The following is a 21,709-nucleotide window of genomic DNA, read 5'->3' as shown; positions in this document are numbered from 1 at the left end:
TTTACCACGAGGCGGGGATGCAGTGTTAGCAGCAGGCCGCAAGTTCGGCTGAGAGGTGCTTGCGCTCTTATTAACCTTACGCGACATTGTAAACACAAAAAGCAAAAACAGTCTTGTCTCGGAACTATACAAAAAGAAAAAACCCGTCAAAATGTGCCTGGAAATGCTAGATAATAACTAGACTCTGCAGGAGCTACGCTCGGTGCGACCTACGCAATAGTCACCTAAACCGGAAGTCCATCAGGTATACTCTTAAGTATTTGCTAAACAAATAATTTGCATTATTGAAATGGGCATGTTATGGATTCAAATATTGGGGATGGATACAAGAGGAAAAACCAAAATAACAACACTGGTCGGGCCGGGTCAAGTCAAACGATGATTTTAATGATCACACGCGTGGGAGATGGACACCGTACGCAGACAGCATCAGATCTCAAAATGGTGGAGCATTGATCAAACTCTTATAGCCTCTAGTGGCCCCCATCTAATCATAAAAGCCTAAAAATTCACATTCTTTCTCTCACACGGCGCCTAAGCTACGACCTTGGCTCCCTGTTTATCTGCTCCTGCTGAGATGGGGCAGAAAACTCCAGTATGTTCTGTTCTCTTCTAATCAGACAAATAAGGCGATGACTTTCTGCGAACAGTATTTCTTATAACTCAGCAGTATAATGCATCATAAAACAATATCATTCATTCACAATAAATCAGCAGTCTATGCAAATCAGTTTAACAAATGTAATAGTTATCACCTTCTTCTAATTCAGGAGAATAATGCAAACTAAAACTACATAATAATTCACAATCTTTAATTAAGGGTCTAACATGGCATAAAATAATATTATAATCCCACAGGCACATTTTAAGGCAAGTATAAGTAAAGTAGCCAAAATAAAAAAGTTAAGAGACTGTAGATTATTGGAAATGATAACACATTTAATAAATTACAGTCTAAGCAAAGAGTTACATAAAGCAGGAATGTATGTCAGAGTTATGAAAGCAAGACCCAAATGCAAGACTTCCTGTAGAGTACAATGTGTTTATTTACAGGGAAGAAAATGACAACAAGTGCAACAATCTTCCGCGTGTGTTTCTCTCTTCGTGTGCTCGCTCCCGTGCATGACTTCTCCAGTGTTCGTGGTGGTTGTCCTTTTCCTTTCAGTAACTATGAACAACATGCTCCACTTCCTCCACTCGTTTCCGCAACACTTTGGATATAAACACACTGCCGTTAATACACGCAATCCCCTCCACTCGAAACACTATCACAAAGTAGCTGGGAACTGAATGATTTCTCACAACGATCCAGCATCGAGTGAAGCTCAGCTCGTCTGTTAAGTAGCTCTTCAGATTAGGCTGATCAGTAACAGGTGAGTTTCATTCACTTTCAGGTGTGGCTGGCTTAACGGCAGGAAACTCTGCGGGCCTGACGTCTCCAGAAACCCCGGACACCGCTGTACACACACACACCCATCAACTCACAAGTGAAAATGAGGGACGGTGAGTGTTGTGTTGGGCTCTTGAATAAAACTCCCGCTCAAGCGATAACGTGGAGCAACAACAATCTTTCTTTAATACAGCTTACTGTCGTGCTGTTTTACATTAGTGATGTTCGATTCGTGAACGAATCGTTCAATACTCGAGAATCACTTTACTGACTCGTGAATCATGATTCACAAGCCCAACTGACTCATCCCTGTTGCTGTTAGCAAACTAATTCCATTAGTAGAAATATATCTAGCTTATAATTAAAATTGGGGGGGGGAAACAACAGCCAGTTTCGTAACAAAAGCATTTCTGCTCTGAACTGGAAGAAAAAACCCTGAGTAGAAGCTCACATCAAGAAAATAGCTCCTCGGTTCAGAGTAGCATCGCGCTGCTAACATGCTAACAACACATTTGAGCTACTCACCCCCTCCCTTCCTGTGCTGAATCGTAAGCATAAGCGAATCACTCAGGACTCGCTCACCCCTCCCTCCTGTGCTGAATCATAGAGCGAACGAATCACTCACTCACCCCCTCCCTCCTGGCTCACAGCTTCTTCTTCTTCTTGGTTGGCAACCAATGTTAAGGCGCATCACCGCCCCCTGGCTCAGAACGCAGTGGACATTTAGATGAGAAAATATATATTTGACACACTTAAGGAAAATACTAATAAAATACAAATAAACAAAATAAATGTTTATTAAGCAATTTTGATAGGAAATTGCTTAATTTTAGAAATGTTTTTGCTCTTTTTTCTCTATAGAATAGTTGTTGTTGTTGTTTTTTAATCATTCATCTTAGCAGTGGGATTTACATGAAAAGGGAAACAAATTAAGTTTGAGTGAAAATGTAAAATTTTTGCACTCTCTGGTCAACTGACTCAGTGAATCAAATGACTCAAAAATCCGATTCACTTTGGTGAGTGACTCATTAACACTCGATTCAGTAAAAAGAATCAAATTTACCATCACTATTTTACATGCTACCAATTTCCTGTTTAGTGGGTAAGTACTGCCGCCTAGTGGCGCATGATGTACATCAATATAGATTACACCACAGTGAGCAAACACATTCATGGCCACGGCAGGTCGTCAGGCAGGGACGGCAGACCATGACAATATACTGAGCTGATTACTTTTTTTTTTTTTTAACACAAATTCAAATTCTTTTGGGCTTATCAACCCTAAATCTGAACCTTAATGGCTTGGACTGTGAGTGTTCATTATAGAGCTCAGTTTCCGCCACAACTTTGGTTGTTGCTCTAAAATAGCTGGCTAAGAAGATTTAAAGATTATATAAATAAGAGTACAATCTAAGAATACCTATATGATCTAAAGCTTGATCCAACATGCTGTATTTTTACATGCCTTTTGTAATATCTGCACTCTTTTGGTTAAAGTGTGTCTTCTGTATATTCATGATATGTTTAACCGCATGCAAAAACCACACTGAAAATCTAAAGACTTTAGTTTGTTGCAATTGAAAGAATAAACCTCTACCAAATTACTCTCTTAAAATAACAGTGAAAAACAAAAACAGTGACATGATGCACAAATACATTTTGCCGTGTTAATCACTTAGTAAAAAAGCACACATTCAAACAAAGTTCTGGTCGGTGATGAAAATTTTGAATGACAGAACTCATTCTGTGTATTATAAATCTCCTTTTACTTGCTAGAAGTGACTGAAATAAAGGGTTCCCTTGTAGAGGTGGTAAAAGTATAGAATTTTGTTCTTAAGTAGAAATACTACTGCTAAAAAAAAAAAACTCCAGTAAAAACTGAATTACTGATTCAACTTCTTTACTCAAGTAAAATTTAAAAAACAAACAAACAAACAAACAAATACAGGCTCTGAAATGTACTCAAAGTATGAAAGTAAAAATAGCTCTTTGGAGGATTTTTCTCTTACCTAGATTGTTTTTCTAAACAGGAAAATGTGTGCAGTCGGGGGTTAATGTGAGATTCAGTAGGTTGGAGAACCCTAAAATTGGTTGCAATACCTCAGTGTGTGGAAAACAATCATAACTCACAATTGGCATGTCTGTTGTGGCAGACGGAGAGGAGTGGAGAAAGATTGGACCCGAATGCAGTCACTGATAACGGACTTGAATTGAGAGTAAGCCTTTATTACGGCAGAGCAGAATACAAACAAAAGCAAAGGGTGGCAATGAGTAAGCTAGCAAAACCTAAACTGGGAGAAACCTAAAAAAAAAATAAATAAATAAAGAATAATGACACTAAAGCCCTGCAACATGGGAAATGCAGTTTGCAGACAATCCAGCAACAAACAGGACGACAAAGGGCTTAAATACACAGAGGGATAATGAGGGAATGAGACAGAGGAGGAGGAGAAATCACACACAACGAGACCGGGGAAATAAAACTGAAAACACTAACATAGCACACGAGACTGTAAAAGTCTCTGAGCAGTCGTTACCTTTGAATCTAACCTCTCTTCTTCCTCTCCTGTCCTGTCTTTCTTATCTTTCTCCATCTCTGAGTGAAGTTGGCTCTCTTTCTGTTCTCTCCCTGTGAAATACAGCAGCTGGACCTTTAGCTAGCAACACACTTTGAAACAAACTGCACACAAACACTTTGTGTGTTTGTGATGTTTGTTGAGCTGAGAGGAAAGTTGCATTGGAAATTAACTGACACTTAAAAACATGGTGGCTGTAGCTCAGGTGGCAGAGCAGGTCAGCCACTAATCAGAAAATCGGTGGTTCGATCCCAGGTTGCCTCCTGGCTGCATGCCAGGAGGGTAAGATACTAACCCCATGTTTGCCTACTGGTGGTGGTCAGAGGGCCCGGTGGCGCTAGTGTCCGGCAGCCTCGCCTCTGTCAGTGCGCCCCAGGGCAGCTGTGGCTACAACGTAGCTTGCCATTGCCTGTGTGTGAATGGGTGAATGACTGAATGTTGTGTGAAGCGCTTTGGGGTCCTTAGGGACTGAGTAAAGCGCTATACAAATGCAGGCCATTTTCACTTTTAATCCCTGACTTTGACACGTGTCGTCTTTTTTTTTTTTTTTTAATTTATCCACTGGTGATTAATAAACAAACAAAGGTCCGCAGTGACGAGATAATAACTCCCCCCCGAATGCATTACAGCCAAAGTAATGAGCTTGTTTTGAAAACGTAATAAGTAGAAAGTACAGATATTTGTTTGAAACTGTAGGGAGTAAAACTAAAAAGTAGTCAGAAAAATCAGTTTCCTTGACATCTGCCTTTGTCTGTTGTTCAGAATGCTGACATCTGTTTCCTGTTGGGTTAGGATGATAAAAACAATGTTTATGCTATTGTCACAAGTAAATGCTATAATGTCAAGTTCCATGTGTCTCTTACTGGCGACTGACAGCACACAGCATATGAGATGAAGGAGGGGTGGTGAATCCCACAGCTGGTGTGAGATCCAGTTCATCCTCTGTGATTCCAGGTGGAGGAGTGAAACGAAAGCGCTGAATGAGGGAGGTGAAGAAGAGGAAGAGCTCCATCTTAGCCAGACCTTCTCCGAGACACATCCTGCGACCTGCAAATGCAAAGAGTTTACACTCATTTAAACGAATCATGTCTGCGCTAGTGAGAATTTTCTCAAAAAAGCCTGACAAAGTTGTCATACCTGCAGAAAAGGGCATGAAGGCATCTCTCCTGACAAATTGACCCTTTTTGTCCAGAAAATGTGAAGGGTTAAAAGTGTGTGGGCTCTCCCATTCACTCTCATCATACAGGACAGAGGTGAGAAGGGGAAACACAATAGTTCCCTGTGGGAAACCAAGAAGATTTCTCATGTAGATGTACATCTACAGAACTAGTTCAGGTTATCAGAAGTAAATCAAGATGTTAAAATATATTTAGGTACAGCAGCTGACCTTTTTGATAAAGTATCCCTTGAAGGTGACATCTTGGCTAGTTTGGTGAGGAACAGACATGGGGACAATATTCGCCAGTCTCTGAGTCTCGTGAATGACTGCATCAGTGTACGGCAGGTTTTTCCGGTCATCTACACAAACTTGTCGGCTTCCTACTACCCGGCTCAGCTCCTCGTGGACCTGCTCTGCAGAGACAAAATAAAGAAACAAATTTGTCCACATTAGTTTTAACAGATCTGCTAAAACGTGTAAAAATAAATAAATAAATAAAAAATCTAAAATTATACACAGAATATTGTTATGGTGCACATTGTTTGCATATGAAATGCTGTGTATTTATTTACCACTGACTGGTAGTGGTGGTGGTTGTTTTGCCTTTTCCCTCTGATATCACATGCTGACATGTCAGTAAACCCATAACTGAAGTCATTGGTCTTGTAGCCCAACAGGACACTGAACTCTATATACGTATTTATGTGTTATCACCTTATATAAATATCAACTATGTGTGTTGGAAAGGCTGTCGACTGTGTTCGAGAGCCCCCTTGTGGCGAGAGAGTTGAACTATTGAGAACATGGTCCAGAGCATGTAGGTTAAGCTAACACATAGCAAGAGGCACCTTGTAAACTGACTCAACAGTGGACGTCTAGGCATAGTGTGAGTTGTGTGCGTCTCTAAAGAACTGTGAGTAGACATCTTGATTGAATCCTTATTATAATCAGCATTCTGTATATGTTTTGTTTACAGACCACACATATGGGCTCAAATTGTGGGCATAAATATTTTGTACTCTTAAATCAAATGTGTAGTTGTGAACTGAGTTTTGTAAGTGTGTGTGTAAAAAAGATTTGTGTTTGTAAAAAAATATTTACACAGTTACAAATTTGTTTGTTAAGGTCTGGTTACAACGGTGGCCCTGAGAAGCCAAACGGACTGCAACTTACACCAGCAATAAGAAAAACGTTGCAAAAGCACACAAAACACAACGGAAATAGGAAACAAGAAAACAAAAATAGGAAAAAAAAAAAAAACCACACACACACACACACACACACACACAAGGGAAGTGTTTCTGGGGAGACAACCTGACGGACCAGTTGCAGGAACCGAAAAAATGGTGTGTTTTATCATGATTCATATAATACTGCTGACGTATTTTCAGACTAATAGTTAGGCTAACACACTTACCTCTCATCTTTTCTTTCCTCACAAAACCGATAGATCCTTCACTTCTTCTAAGTGTGTCCCAGCGCAATTCTTAGCATAATTTGGTTCCTGCAACTGGTCCGTCGGGTTATTGTCTCCCCAGAAACACTTCCCTTGTGCTTTTGGAAATCTGTTTTTTCCTATTTCCGTTGTCGTTTTTCCTATTTCCGTTATTTTTTGTGTGCTTTTGCAGCGTTTTTCTTGTTGCTGGTGTTTTCTTAAGTTGCAGTCCGTTTGGCCTCTCAGGCCCACCGTAGAGGTTACAGATACAAAGCAAAAACCTGCGTATTAAACTCTACACTTAAGTTCCCTGGCTATGTGTGACTTTCTTCTTATGAGTAGGAATTTTGTCCCAATTTTTCTGCCTTTCACCTGATTGGTCAATGTCGTGTCAATCATAAATTTAACAATCCAGTCAGAGAATAGATGGGTTTGGGGTGCTTTGCTGAGCTTCAGGTCCTGGAAGGGTAATGCAGTTTGAAGCTGGAGGATCTCTATATGAATATCCTAAGCTAGGTCCCTTAACTTTTGGCAGCTACTGAAAGGATAAAGTTGTGCTATACCAGAAATACCATTATTACTTTAGTATTGAGCCCATACACAGACCCCACCTACGAGTTGTACACCACCCCTGTAAGCCTGTGGTTGCATCACTGTGCTGTTGTGTTAAAGAATAACAGCAAATAAGGAATAACCTTATTTGTGCGTCCTGTGTGTTCTGACCGACACCCCAAGGTGAACACCATTGTTATTCAACCAACGCCTATACAGTCCTGGGTGAAACCCAAATTAACAGTGTGGTATTTCTTATCACCCACATTCTTTTGAGGTGAGACTTGCATGTCTTGTCCAGTTCCTTACCCTGTATGTGTGGGTATTTAGCCATTAACAGCAAACCCCATCTCAGTGTGGCTGCTGTGGTGTCAGTGCCAGCAGCAAACAGGTTGCTCACTGTGAATGTCAAGTTCTCCTCATTGTAGTGAGTATCCAAAACACAGGAGTCCTAAAAGAAGTAACACTCACATTGCTTATTGCTATCAAACCTAAAGTGTAAATAATATTATCATAATTAAAAAAAAAAAAAACCACACATAGTCTTACTACTTCTTTCTGTTTCCGAATCAGAAAACAGTCCACAAGCCCTCGGCACAGTCCAGGCTCCAGAGTCTCTTTCAGATGCTTAATTAAATTCTTTATATCTCTGACATTCATCTCAACATTTTTTAACACCACCTGGCGATTTTTTATCCAACCGAACAGCCGAGGAAACATGTTAAAAAGCTGCAGGAGAAAAAAAAAAACAAAAAACCTTAAACAAAGCTTATTCCAAGTAAATACACTGAATTATTAGAAATAAAATTAAATACATTTTACTTTGTCACATGACACATGTTATAGTTTAAATATTAAAAAAAAAGATTAAAGTCCACACATTATTATTACACATTGTTTCACCAAATCCTGGTTTTCATTTTTATGAAAGCAGCGATGACTTGACCTATTTTAAAATTCCCCTCACAGAAATAATTTAAATCAAAAATAACAAAGTTACTGTTGCTGTGCATCTAAAGATATCTGATATTTTCAAGTAGCTTTACCATCTAATTCCTTAATGACTATCGGTGCATATCGTGTCATATATACATTTTATTGTATCTCATGATTAAGAATTACTGCCTTTGCATCAATGAGCATTAATAACAATAATAAAAATTTAAAAAAAAAAAGCTTGTGAAAAAGCAAATAGTCAGATTTCCAATGCACCACAGAGCCAGATTTGCTAATGGCAGCGCTACAGCTTTGGCTCTAGCCTGTGTTTCTTCACTGAATGTTTAGAGCCTTGTTATTGTAGGGAGTTGTGTATGCCTTCCAGAGAGCCATATCGATGGGGACTTTAGCCCCTGGGATCCCTGTTCAGCCAGGCAGGTCACGAGGTGGAGGCCAGACAACAATCAGCAAAGTCAGATAAGACAGACATGAGATGGATCAGTTATCAGGCCATCCTGACTCCCCGAAAAGCCTTCAGTTGATCCAAAATGCTACAGCGAGAGTATTGACTGCAAGAATATTTCTCCCATATTCGCTTGTCTTCACTGGCTTCCTGTTAAATCCAAAGTTGAATTTAAAATCCTTTCACTTACAAAGTCTTGAACAATCAGGCCCAGTCTAATCTTATAGACCTCATAGGACCACATAGCACTGCTGGTTTACTTGTGGGACCTAGAGTATTCAAAAGTAGAATGGGAGCCTAAGATACGAAGCACGTAGTAAACATCAGGTCATGAGGCCTGTTTGTTGTTGCTAATTTAATTTAATTTATAAGATTTTAGTCTCACAGAATTTTCTACTTCCATATATGAATGTATGTGATCGTGGCCAACTTCACCAACTCATCGAATCTGTCAAAAAGCCAACCTGGACTGATGCAGAACCTGAGACACATATGGTTTGATTGGCTCGCTTCACCATGTTCTTGAATACAGGGTCACCGTAGTCAAATCTGCTTCCGAACACAATAGAGGAGATAATGTTGGCTGTTGCATAATTTATTGGAAGAGCTGTATCAAAAGCATTTCCTGTAAAATTGATACACAAGAAAAAAAAAATCTAAAATAAATAAATCCATACATGGGCTAACAGACATGCACAATATAACATTTAGAGGTGTGCTAATTAAAAAAAAAATCATTTAAATTGCAGTTCATGGTTCGTGTACTTTTGCCATACCTTTATGATCTTCAATCACTTGAATCAGATAGCCACACTCCTCCAGGATTTTACCCTGAGTAAGTCTTTTGCCCATCCCAAAGTCTTTGAGGGTGGCGAGGGCAAAACGTCTCAGCTCTTTCCACGATTCTCCATTTGCAAACAAAATTCCTACAAAACATAAAATCCTTTATTTTAAAAACTCAATTAACTGATTTTTATGATATGGAAATAGAAACATGCTGACAAGGCTTAAACCACCAGTAAGGAAGGGCTGAAAACAATGAGTATTTTTAAAATTTTTAACTTTTGAAGTAGTTTTTGTTTTTGAATATATCACATTTTGTACCCCCCAAAAAGTCAATTCTGTTCATCTGGATGTAGTGTTTTTACTAAATTACAGTACATTTGCATTTGTCTTTTTTTCCCCTAAATAGTTTAAAATTGTACATGTGACTCTATTGTATTGAAATTAGCACCGCTGACTAAAAATGTCAGATTCATGATCATTGGTCAATGAACATTATTTATAAAGCTGGGGAATCTTGCAGTCAGCTGAGACTGTAGAAGTCACTTGGATGAGTGACAAAACGTTTATCCCACAGAAAACGCTGTCGAGATGAACAGGATCAACTTTTTGGGATTTCCTTACCTGGACGATTGAAGCAATTTCATAATAAAAGTGCTGTATTGCATAGTTTACTACACAAACAGGGTCACATCCTCACGGAAGACATTCAACATTAAAGGAATATGTAGCACTAAACTTATATAAACTTTTTTTTTTTAATTCTGGATGGAGAGGAAACCTGTATTTCATGAAGTCATGTGAGTCACAGCAGCTATAAGTGCTGTTGGTTATTTCTGAGAAGCCAGGTATCATATGTTGACCGGACTATTTGTGATAGTAAAATGAAACAGAATAAATGGTATTATGAAAGAATTTCATACCATGACCTCTGTTCAGGTCCTTAAATAGCGGGGAGACGTTGCGCTCTCCAAACTCCACTGCATAGTTAACCAGTGCCTCTCTGACTGCTTCGTACCCAGCCAAGACCACAACCTTGTTGGTTCCTAAATAAACTGTAAATACTGACCCATATGTCTTTGAAAGCTGGAAGAATAAAAATTAAGCAAAAGACAACTGAAATAGCATTAAATACATTGCAATCTTTCATTAAAGCTGCTCCTTTTGAACGAGAAGACAGCCTGATTTACCTCATGCAGAGTTTTGTAGGGTCTCTTGAGGTCAATTTGCAACAGGTTGCCTAGCAGAGGCAGAGGTCTCGGTCCTGGGGGTTCCTTCCCTCTTTCCTTAGAAATGTAATTGACAGATAGGAGATAAAGAACAAGCAAGAGAACAGCAGCAGCCAGCACGGTGGTGGAACTGGAAAAGTTAAAATCTACAAAAAGTGCCATCTCCGTCTGGTGTCAGTGGTTTTTCTCTGTGTTACTTATGTGAAAACTGCTAGAGCTTCCTTGTAGGGACTCCCATGATAGGTTTAGCATCCATGTTCCCGCCCCTGAGATGCATATCTCATCTGTGCATTAGGTAACTCCCCCAGTGATTTAATTACAGGAACTTGTTTTGCCAGAGCAAGTGAGAGCTGCCTCACCCTTCAAAAAGCCACAGCTATGTTTTTTTAGGGTCAGCAATGTTTCAGTTACCGGGTTGCTATTTATCACACAGAGACATGTAGAAGATTGAGGTCTGTTAGGTGCCACCTCTGTCCCCTGGGGCTCCACCTTGTTTATGCTCATGGTGGCTTTTGGAACATTTTAACACAGTTATCTGATTTAAAAAAATATATCGCTTGCTGTGTGATACAGCTCATCCTTCCTTTGGGATTAATAAAGTATGCTGATTCTGATTCTGATCTAAGTTTGGGGAGTGGAATTCTAATATTTAATTAGTTTGTCGCATAACAATAAGTAAGTAGCAGATACATCCAAACAGTTCATGGGTGGCAGCTTGTTAATGAGGCTCATACAAATATGGTCACTAAAGGCTCCAGAAGACTAACCTGGTGGAGGTCAAAATGCTTACTTGGAAACTAAAGAAGGACCTTACAGTGGTCTCCATTATCCAAATTATGCTGCATATATATATATTCATTCCCCTATGAGGATTGTCACGTGACTCTCCAAACAGGCTGCTGGACATCAGGATGTGCAAACATTAAATTATAAATGTAGCAGGGAAGGAGTATTTCCAGGATTTCTGAAATGGGATGGAACAGGGTGAGCAAGAATGAGAATACGTAATCGGAAATAAAATCAACACAGAAAACAATAGGCATCATTTTCAGGCTCATGTGTAGCCCTGTGGTCTTTAATAATTTTAATTAGTTATATATTGTTGGGTAGTTTGAGTTATAACAATGCAATTAATCTAAAAAATAAAAAATAAATAAAAACTTCAAAATAAATGGAACAAAGAGCAAAACATAGTAGCGTAAAAGCTTGAAGTAGCATAAGATTTAAAAAAAAAAAAAGAAAATACTTAAAGTACTTCATGAATACTCGATTACATTCCTACTGGTCTGTCGCTGCTCTCCTCCAGTGGTGTTGGGCATCGTAAAACACTCGAACACCTGGTGCTATCCACTCTCTCACTCTAGCCTACCTCAGTTCTCCTGCTTCTCTGTACAGGTATGCCATGATGTCCAGCTTTAGGTTGGCTTAGATTTACATAAACCCATTTCTAACATACATTTGTTTTGTGTGCATTTTGTTTTGGGGTTTTTTGTGGGGCCTAAAGGGAGAGTTAGCTTTCTGGGGATGATGTGGTTGCCCATCCTTGTCTGTCACAGTGTGGTTAATCCAGGAAGAGGTCAACAACAAAATAAACTCAAAACCCTTCACCACTTACCTCTGGTGGCAAAACCATTCAGGACAAATGCTGAACAAACTGAAATATAAAAACAGGATCCCACACTGGGCTTTGCATCCTTTTGCATAGAGCATTATTTAATTTAAAAAGAGTAGCGATACATTTAGAGTTGACAAAGTCAGTCCCATGGCATGGTACAGTACAGTACACAATTACAATGATGTAAATTCCCTTTTTAAATTTGATACACCACATTTCAGCGTTAAACATTCTTCAATATCAGCAGCGCAAACCTTTTAAATGTTTATCATTTTTCTACTTGTCTAACAATGCTGTTATTTCAAGTCACACACATAATGAAAGAGGATTTGTGCAAATACACAGAAATTATAATGTAAAAACCTTTGAAAACCTCTAAGCAACACATCTGTGGGGTTTTTAGGAATATCAGTTTCTTGTTTAGCATAAAGAAAGCACTGCGGATATATCAAGCTGTTAATACAGCTGTCAGAGAGCTTTTTGTGTGTAAGACGGTATACATTCATTTCATTTCTCGGAAGTGTTTCTTTGAGGACAGCAATGTCAAGTAAAGGACTCGGTGTGGTTATCCCAGATTGCAACAGCAGGATACTGAGTAAGAATTCGTTTTTGGAGACATTAAAAGTCTTCAATCTGTTTTGCAGACTCTGGGATGAATCCAGGAAGTGGGCTCCCATTTTATCTGTCGCTGTCTTTACACATGCACAGGTGCAGCATGTGAATTGCACAGCTGATGGAAAAAAACAATAAAAGGTCATTGCAGTCTCGGTGTTCTAGGCCAATTTTAATTGAAAGACTTTGAGTTTCACCAGAACAATGGCACGAGTAAAATCTCCAGCGTCACTTTGTGGGTTTTTTCTTTTTTTATAAACAGCTTCGACGTAAGCACTGAAGCTGATATCCACATAGTAACACACTGTTCCTGTACTTTTGTTGGGTAGAAAACTGAATAGTTACCTAACAGGAGCTGAAAATTGAGATGTAGTAAATGCTCTAAGAAGAGACTAAATGTACCCTGTGGATTAATCCTCAGTCTGGACGGCCTTCTATTGTTCACTAGCAGCTCTCTGCTCTCCCAGTTTCGTGCATTTTGCAAGTCCTATTTTAGGCATGCATCCATTAATGATTCCAAAACAGGCTTTAAATGAGTAAATGGTTTTAGTACCATGAACACATCGCATTATGTACATCTGGCAACAACATTAAGAGGCTCTTAAGGAAAAAAACAAAAACAGTCCTTCTTCATAAGGGCGACATAAAGAAACAGGAACCCTCATTTGTTAGATAGGGCTCAAAGGTGTGCGACAGTTACACAATAAAATCAACTGGAGTGGTCCGTTCTCTTGCAATGATTGACAGTCACCGAAATAAAGCACACATTTTTGAACACACACAAAAAGTAATAAAAATCATAAATAACAAAATGACAGACTGTACACTCAATTAAAACACACAAATAATCCCTGTCACACACATTTCATAGTAGTGGTAGTATCTATTGAGTGATGCAGTTTTCTTTGTTTGACCTCGCTAAAAAGAGTCAGTGTAATCGTGTCGTAATCAGAATCAGTTCTTCTACTTTTAAACAACAGCAAATGGCATGAGTGACCAAAGAAAGACACATCCGGGTGATACAATAAAAGAAACGCTGAAGTTGGTGTTTGCCACTGACCCGCAGAGTGTGTGTTCGTGTTCAAGGTTTAAAAACGGCGCTGGAGATGAACTGTGTTCTCCTCTCCACGCCTGGCGATGTAACCGAGGCAAGTCCCTGCGTAAGGGCCGTGTGCACGTAGTGTAGGAAATGGGCGATGGGATGGACAGATTCTTCACCTAGTTCCTCTCGCTCTGTGTGCAGTGCTGAAACTGGGCAAAGCTAAGGAACACCTGCTCCAGTGATATCTGACTCACGCAGTAGTCTTCAATGTGGTATTTCTCTTTGGCTGCCTCCAAAGTGCCAAACACCTAGATGGGAGTTGAGAAAGAGAGGACATGGAAAAGTGAAGATCGCATTTAATACCTTTAATTTGCACACAGTTAAGCAGACAAAAAAAAAGAAATCTACTTTTTCATGCACATCCAAATACCGGTTAGCTTTTATATATACATTTTTTTGTTTTTCAGTATTTTCCAAGGCATTTTGTGCACCATGTATCACAGCAAGTTTGTATGTTAAAGTTATGATATGAATACAGACTTTAAAATTAAAACACGGCAATCAAGACGTGGAAAATGTCAAGTTGAAACCTTGATCAAGTTACAAGAGGACTAGAAAAAACTGACTTAAACAATGTAGTTACTATTTTGTCCAATAGAGGGAGATATAACACAGCACAAGTGCAGGGACTTATTTTTTTATTTGTGAGCGATCTACTTCAAAGTTGACTCACAGATGACTAAAAACAATAATTAAAAAAAAAAAAAAAAAAGGACAAAAATAAATATAATTTCCATCATTTGTGCATTCATCTTTTTTTCACTTATCCAGGGATAGGTCAGGGGTAAACGTAAGAAAATAGAACATAATACGATCAATTAAAGTATAGACAAACAGATGCTGGGTAAAAGATCAAAAGTAACTGTACCTGTGCCCAGGTTAGTGTTTTGTCAGTCAAATGGTAATGCACCATTCCCTGGTGTTCATCCTTGAGCTGACTTCCTGTTGTGGAAGAAAACTGACAGTTACATTTGCTTTGTTATTCTTTTACTTTGAAAATAATAGCTTAATCTGATGAGCTTATCGTCCCACTTGAGTGTTTCAGTAAACTGTAAATGTGCCGCTTGTGTGTTGTTTACCCTTTTGGAATATTTCGGTTTGACCGCATTGGTCAAATACAGACTCATTAAAAGGATTTAAAAGGCTTCACCACGAAGAAAAGGAACTTCATTGTATAGTTTATTAAGAGTAAGGTCTTTGGATATTATGGCTTCTGTCTTTTGAGAAAGAGTAGCATACATTTTTGTTATTGGATATAGTCATAACACCACCAAGTGGCAGCAAACAGCCACAACAGGTAGAATTTCCTCAACATGCAATGCCATGCTTGAAGCTTAAGATATATATAATTATTTATGATCTTGGTATTTTCAATCCCTGAGAACTTACTTCTAGTAACTCACATTTTTTATGAGAAGTATTTATAGTTAGATTTAGAAATATTGAAACAACTCTTCTATCACGAGGCTCTGACCTGGGAAGGTGCTTTCAATGAAGTCTTTAAATAGCAGCAGGTCGCTGTGCTCCAGTTCAGCTTCTACATGGACTTTAGCCAGCAGCGTGTAGCCACTGCCAAACTTGCTCTTTAGATGTTGGGGACTCCCGAGGCACTTGAACTGACCGTTGACCATCACTGCCAGCCTGGTGCACAGGGCCTCACACTCCTCCATACTGATGAACGAACATATCGGTGGGAAAGTTAGGTAGGTGTAAGCTTAACTAGATGGAGCAAATCAGCTGCTATCTACCATATTCTTTAGCATGTACCTATGAGAAGTGATGATTATAGCCTTGCCAGACTCCCGTGTGCGTGTAACAGCGTCCCACAGCAGCCTCCTGGCAACGGGGTCCATCCCAGTCGAAGGTTCATCGAGGAAGATGACAGGAGGCCCACCAATCAGAGCCATTCCTGCGCTCAGCTTCCGCTTATTACCGCCGCTGCATATGTGCATTACGCCACATTATTAGAAAAACTTTTTCAAGCATTCTTCAGGATAACATGTGTATCCTCCCTCCACCAAAGAGCTACCTACCTGTAGCTGCGGACCAGTTTATCAGCATGAGGCTCCAACAGCAGCGAGCGCAGGACATTCTCCACGCAGCCAGACACGTACTTCTCTGGGATTCCTCTGAGCCGGGCGTACATACTCAGAGTTTCTCTTCCTGTCATGTGGTCCAATACTGCATCAAACTGAGGACAGTACCCTATGCGCTGCTGCACCTGTTATACAGAGATAAATCTTCTTTTTAAATATTTGTGTGTGTTGAAAGCAGTGTAGTTCGCCACTCTAGACTTTGTGGATTCTCCCATCTCCCTCCCTCTTACCTTCTTAATGTCTCTCCGGATGCTGTATCCATCAATGAAGGCATCTCCAGACGTGACGCTCTCATCGCCTGTCAACATCTTGAAAGTCGTGGTCTTTCCTGCTCCATTGAAGCCCAGCAGGCCGAAACACTCCCCTTTTCCTACAGCGAGAGACAGCCTGTCCACAGCCAGGAGACTCTCCCCGCTGCTGTACACCTGTGAAGAGGAGATAACAGTTTTACATGTATTTCAAAATTGGGACACTCAGTCCAAGTATTTAAAAAATAAGTCAAGACCTTTGCAAATAAGCAAAATACAGCTAAGCCACTTACTTTGCTGAGCTCCTGCAGAATGAGGGGGCTACCAACCATAGACTCTATTATCGGCTGGCACTCCAGAACCCGCTTCCTCTCATCGGCAACATCTCGGTCCTCTGGGAGCAGTGCTGTTGCCATGGGTACCTAAAAAACACACCAAAAAATGACATGATATCCACCTGATATTAAAAGGGATCAGATAATTGCATTTCTATGCACACAGTTTCTATGTGAAATAGCTTTCTATGTGCCATTTTGGATAAGACAAGTCCGTTTTAGGTCAGTTACACTGCAGAAACATGTTTCAACTGATTCCCTTAAAAAGAGCATATAGGGTCTTAGGATTTGGTAAGTAGCTATTTTAGGAAACATTGTGCAGCTGTCTTTGCAGTGTGCATCGCTGACATGAGTGGGTCTGTGGGAAACACAACAAAACAATCATTTTAGAGCTGGACCTTCAGAATAACATGCCCATTAATAAAATACTGGCATTATAAGAGAGATGGACAATGGACACCTCGCCATGGTTTAATCTGACCTTTAGCTGAGTGACCTAAAAACAATCTGAAACTGAGCATTTAAAGCAGTCTGAAGCTATAGATGATCAGTATGAGCAAAAACCCATAGTGGCCATAATTAATATATGCATTTATCATTGTAGCAGCGTAAATATGGCAATTTGAGCACAGTCAGTGCTTTCTTACAACAAGCTTCATTCACGTGGCTTTGTCTATGCGTAGGCCCTTTCAATATCTGGCCCAAGGATTCTTTTTCAGGTAGGTTGGAGGAGCCATGTATCAAACTACCAAACTTCTAATTAGTAAAGGTCACGCTCTCTCTTCTGAGCCTCAGCTGCACCCAATACTAATAATATTATCTCCATGGACCACCACAATAGCCATGCATAGTGCCACAGTGCACCCTTGAGAAATTCCGCATGCGCACCACTTCACAAATTCAAACGTAAGCACTAAATATTAAAAATAGAATGTTTTCTGCGATCATTAGTCATAACCCTGACCCGTATACTCAAACATGACATCTTTCAAAAGCCTTTTGTGTCCGACCAGCCTGACACCAGAGTTTACAGCCTTCCACTGCAAAGAAAGATCAGTTAATCTTCAACACGAGAAAAGAGAAAATGACCGAGATTGTGACTGTTTCACAAATGAAATAAATCTTTTTTCTTACAATCACCTAATCACTTTTACTTCTAGTTTTAGCTCTGAGGTGTTTTCTTAAATTAGCAACACAAATGATAATTTCATATGCAATTTTTCAATGTCAAATAATCCCTAAAGTCCAACTGTTCAGCTTTGCATGGATTTTACAGCTCCAAATATTATGTCCTTGTGAGGATGAATGCAGAGGTGGTAATCCATTTTAGAACTACCAAGTGCCTCAAGGGTATCTATTCTGGTGAAGCAGATTAATATACTAATCAATATTTAATTCCTCCAAGACTCAAAACTGTTCCCTTGGAAAAAATAAAAAACACAATTCAAACTGACCGCATTTCAAATGCAACATAATATAGACCACACTAGTAGCAGAAATGTTTGCAAATTAACCATGAAGAAATATTTTAGTCTTTTTAAGCACCCTCTTAATTCATCTACCTTTTTGCTCCTCCTGAACAGTGAGGTGAAAAGTCTCCAGAGAGTGTGGATGCACTGCAGCTCGATGACAAACAGCAGAATGATGAAGACCACACCCTGCACGGAGAAGGCCACGAGAAATCGTCCCACCCCGGGCTCTGACATTGAGAAGTAGTTTCGCTGGTATGTGATGTCTACAAACAGAGAATCACCAGGTTACCTCTGCACTTCACAAGTAAACTTCTGTACTTGCGGCACAAATAAAATAACTTTTAAGAATAAAAATCAAGCGATTAATCTTTTAGGCAGTACTTACTATATTGCTTGCAGATTAATTCAGTCATAAAACTGGAGGTGCAAAACGAGATATATTCATAGTTCTGGTAGAACTGGCTGAAGGACATTCCCAGGCAGTAGTTTGGGAAGATCAGGAACACCTTATCCAGCAAGTGTGACATGTGCTGCAACTCCAACTCTAGACAGGAAATATTATAATAAAAATATATTTAACGGGATGGATTTATTTTTTAAGCATTCTTCATCTTTTTTCCCCACGAGGACCTAAACGAGTGTGTAGAGATCCAGGGTTCTCATCACAAGTACGTCTCACAAACCCACTCCTTTTCACAAAGTTAATCCAGTTTACCAGTAGGAGGTAATAAAACATGATTCTTCACTGACTTCCCACACATACTTATACTGTCTATTGTATTCAGTGAAGGACAGAGCCAAGCCAGAAGCACTGCTGCTGGGAGATGAGCCCTAATGCCAAAAAGAAGGACTAAGTGATTTTTTAAATACATGAAGTTGGCACATTACATACTGCTGGTCTGAGTTTATTAAAAATATTGAGTTTGTTAATGGAAAAAATATTGAGCCGTAAAAGCTCTGGTCACTTTAATAGGTACACCTTGCTAGCAGCCAACACTGTGGTCATAAATTGATGGACATGGTCACCAACAGTCCTCAGGCAGGCTGTGGTGTTTAAATGATGCTCAGTTGATGCTAAGTGGAGCAATAAAATATCCTCCACTTCATTACATCACCAGCAGCCTGAACCGTTGATACAAGGCTGGAAGGATCCATCCTTTCATGTTTACTCTGAATTTTAAACCCAACACACTGAAGGTTATAGCAGAAAATGGGACTCATCAGGCCAGGCAATGTTTTTCTAATCTGCTATTGTCTAATTTTGGTGAGCCCGTGTGAACTACACCCTGACTTTCCTCTTCATAACAGTGGCACCAGATGTGGTCTTCTGCTGATGTAGCAGTCTGTCTGTCACCAACATCAATGCCACATTCAGTCACTTAAATCACCTTTCGTCCCTGTTATGATACTTGTTTTTAACTTTAGCAGGTCGCCTTGAATATGTGTCTGAATGTCTAAATGAACTGAGTTGCTGCCATGTGATTGGCTAATTTAAAATTTGCTCATTTGTAAACAAGTGTACCTAAAAAACAACTAGCAGTATGAAAAAGAGGGGCTGTCGTATTTTGACTGGTGACCATCCATAACCGCTCTCACCTGGGATCGTCAAGATGGTGACAGCCAGAAAGGTAGCAGTGCCTGAGATCATGTTGAAGATGGTGAGGCGCGTATATGCAGTAGCAGCAGTGGAGAAGAGGAAGCTGAGCAGGTACATAAGAGGCACCACAGCCCAGCCGTACAGCAGAAGTAACAACAACACATCTATAAGGTGGTTGTCCTCTAGAAAAGCACTGATTCCAAAAGCCTGGAACACCACCTGAAAGAAATATACACATATATGCATACAACAGATTCACAAAACCCTATATTGAAACCAATCAATCTGCCTTATTATCCTGTCTGAGTATTGCAGTAGTAACAGATGTCATACTGACCAGCATGAGGAGACAAGGCAGCAGGAAGTTGACCAGGTCCCAAAGCAGGGCTGAAAACCAGAAGTTTGCCAGGTAGACGCCGCTGACCTGCTGCACATGCTTGGACTTGATGGAGGACTCTGTTACAAGCAGCAGGGCAAAAGTGCTGGACAGGGAGGCCATCCCATACATCAGGTTGATAGCAATGGCAAACCCTGTCTTACTCCTACATAAAATGGAATGAAAGAGTGCGACGATTACACCACAAGATGGAAAAGAGGTGGGAAAAGGTTGCAGACAGGGCGTCTTTCTATGTCCCAAGTCTTACTGCTATAACATAACTTGAATACAATTTAAATGCCTGATTTATATTTCAGAAACCAGAAATCTTAACCCTGTTAAGACTGGTGTGGTGGTGTGTTGGTCTCTACCAACACTTTAGGGATGATACCCAGCAGCAAAATGTTCCACTGTCTGTGTCTGCCTCATTTGCTGTAGGTGGACAAGCAGTGGAGAGATCATTTTTTCTAAGTCCACAGTGAAAAAAAACACCCAAGGTTTTCAGCTACACATGGGTTTAGTCACCCTAAAAGAAAGGAAGCAAATCTGCTTCATGTAACAATGATGTGTCACTTTGGCTCACCCTCATCACTGCAGGGTTATTTTCCAAACAGTAAAGGGTATTAATGAGCTCGACTAGAGAAAAAACACAGCAACACTTTGAATGTTTGAGCCTCGTGACAGTGAAATTAAAAATATTGTAGAGCAACCATCCTGCAACATCAAACACGAGAAAACTGTTTGAAGCTGGAGAGGAGAGATGTTAGTTACTTCATACTGGGAAGTGCTGTGAATTGGTTTCAGCTGTTTACTCACTCACACCTTCTTTGCGTGAAAGGAAAGAGCTTCATTTGAACAGGAGTACACATGTGCTGATTGTTTTTTTTGTTGTTGTTTTTAGAAAAATCTAAAATTCTGATTCAAGGAAAGCCCTAGGTGTACGCATCACATACAAAAATGACTAAATTGAGAAAATCTAACTTCTATCTGTCTAATTTCTGTGATTTTTAAGTTGCTTGGAACTGTGCTCTTAAACTAACTTCTATTAATTAGTCTGAATGTTTGAAGTTTTTGAGACTGAGCAAATACTAGGCTCAGTCTCAACTGATCCAGCATAGAATTGAAAATTTTTAATTAAAAAAATCAAATTAAAATACTATGAACAACAAGGTTCATCTCATGCACCAACATCCAGAGCAGAGGAAACATTAAACTGGCTCAACTGAAAAACCAGCCAACACTACGTCCTAATTCAGAGCCAGCTAACGGCTCAGTCCCACAAGTCAAAATAGGAAAACAACCTCCTTGCATCTCCAAAAAAAGAAGAAAAATGGTGGCTGCGTGGTGATTATATAGTTTTTTGTTTTTCACATTTTGTGATCAATTGCAAATTGCGGCGACTAAATGGTTGCCTTTAGCTGTTCACTCGTGATTGTACAGGTCGCCTGTGGCAGGAGGCAAAATTACTGCAGTCTGACTTGGACTGACTGCGTTCACTCTCAGGGAGATTGTCGAAGTGTTGCGAATAATCGTTCTAAATCTGCAAACAGATTGCCAGCGTGTTGCCATCTTTGTCAATAAGCACAACTCGAGGGGACTCGACTCATTAGACTTGATGAAGCACAACTATAATAGTTAAATGGGAATTCCTGTCTATGTATACAGCAACAGATATGTGATTTTCAACAATTTATGACAGTTAATTGCTGTATTAATAGAAACAGAGTGCATGT

General features: G+C 39.7%; 2 protein-coding genes and 1 long non-coding RNA gene across 5 annotated transcripts in view; all 3 read right to left on the bottom strand.

The window, feature by feature from the left end:
• Nucleotides 1-387: 387 nt before the first annotated feature.
• LOC143418519 (uncharacterized) lies at nt 388-1,987 on the bottom strand. Its single transcript, XR_013098506.1, has 3 exons — nt 1,916-1,987; nt 1,303-1,457; nt 388-1,211 (listed from the first exon to the last, which is right to left on the bottom strand). It is a non-coding gene; the product is annotated as an uncharacterized LOC143418519 (long non-coding RNA).
• A 1,354-nt stretch (nt 1,988-3,341) lies between these two features.
• On the bottom strand, nt 3,342-10,685 carry LOC101482052 (cytochrome P450 2K1). Its single transcript, XM_014408888.4, has 10 exons — nt 10,485-10,685; nt 10,218-10,380; nt 9,288-9,437; nt 8,976-9,136; nt 7,662-7,841; nt 7,422-7,563; nt 5,354-5,538; nt 5,104-5,245; nt 4,830-5,013; nt 3,342-4,746 (listed from the first exon to the last, which is right to left on the bottom strand). Exons 1-10 carry the CDS (start codon nt 10,683-10,685, stop codon nt 4,725-4,727), a joined length of 1,530 nt encoding a protein of 509 aa, XP_014264374.3. The 3' UTR covers nt 3,342-4,724.
• A 1,524-nt stretch (nt 10,686-12,209) lies between these two features.
• The window catches only part of abca3b (ATP-binding cassette, sub-family A (ABC1), member 3b), a 36,034-nt gene continuing 26,534 nt past the window's right edge, over nt 12,210-21,709 (bottom strand). For all 3 annotated transcript variants that reach the window (XM_004559386.2, XM_076883207.1, XM_004559387.3), the window contains exons 21-31: nt 19,938-20,142; nt 19,600-19,819; nt 18,389-18,547; nt 18,094-18,266; nt 16,490-16,618; nt 16,179-16,373; nt 15,886-16,073; nt 15,620-15,790; nt 15,327-15,523; nt 14,721-14,794; nt 12,210-14,100 (exon numbers count right to left, since the gene is read on the bottom strand). In XM_004559386.2, coding sequence (XP_004559443.1) covers nt 13,969-14,100; nt 14,721-14,794; nt 15,327-15,523; nt 15,620-15,790; nt 15,886-16,073; nt 16,179-16,373; nt 16,490-16,618; nt 18,094-18,266; nt 18,389-18,547; nt 19,600-19,819; nt 19,938-20,142 — 1,843 coding nt within the window. In that variant the 3' untranslated portion in view covers nt 12,210-13,968. The remainder of the gene's footprint in view (nt 14,101-14,720; nt 14,795-15,326; nt 15,524-15,619; nt 15,791-15,885; nt 16,074-16,178; nt 16,374-16,489; nt 16,619-18,093; nt 18,267-18,388; nt 18,548-19,599; nt 19,820-19,937; nt 20,143-21,709) is intronic.

The sequence above is a fragment of the Maylandia zebra genome, linkage group LG4 (assembly GCF_041146795.1).
Source record: "Maylandia zebra isolate NMK-2024a linkage group LG4, Mzebra_GT3a, whole genome shotgun sequence".
Lineage (NCBI taxonomy): Eukaryota > Metazoa > Chordata > Actinopteri > Cichliformes > Cichlidae > Maylandia > Maylandia zebra.
The sequence above is the reverse complement of the archived record's forward strand: the minus strand, read 5'-3'. Positions and strand labels throughout refer to the sequence as shown.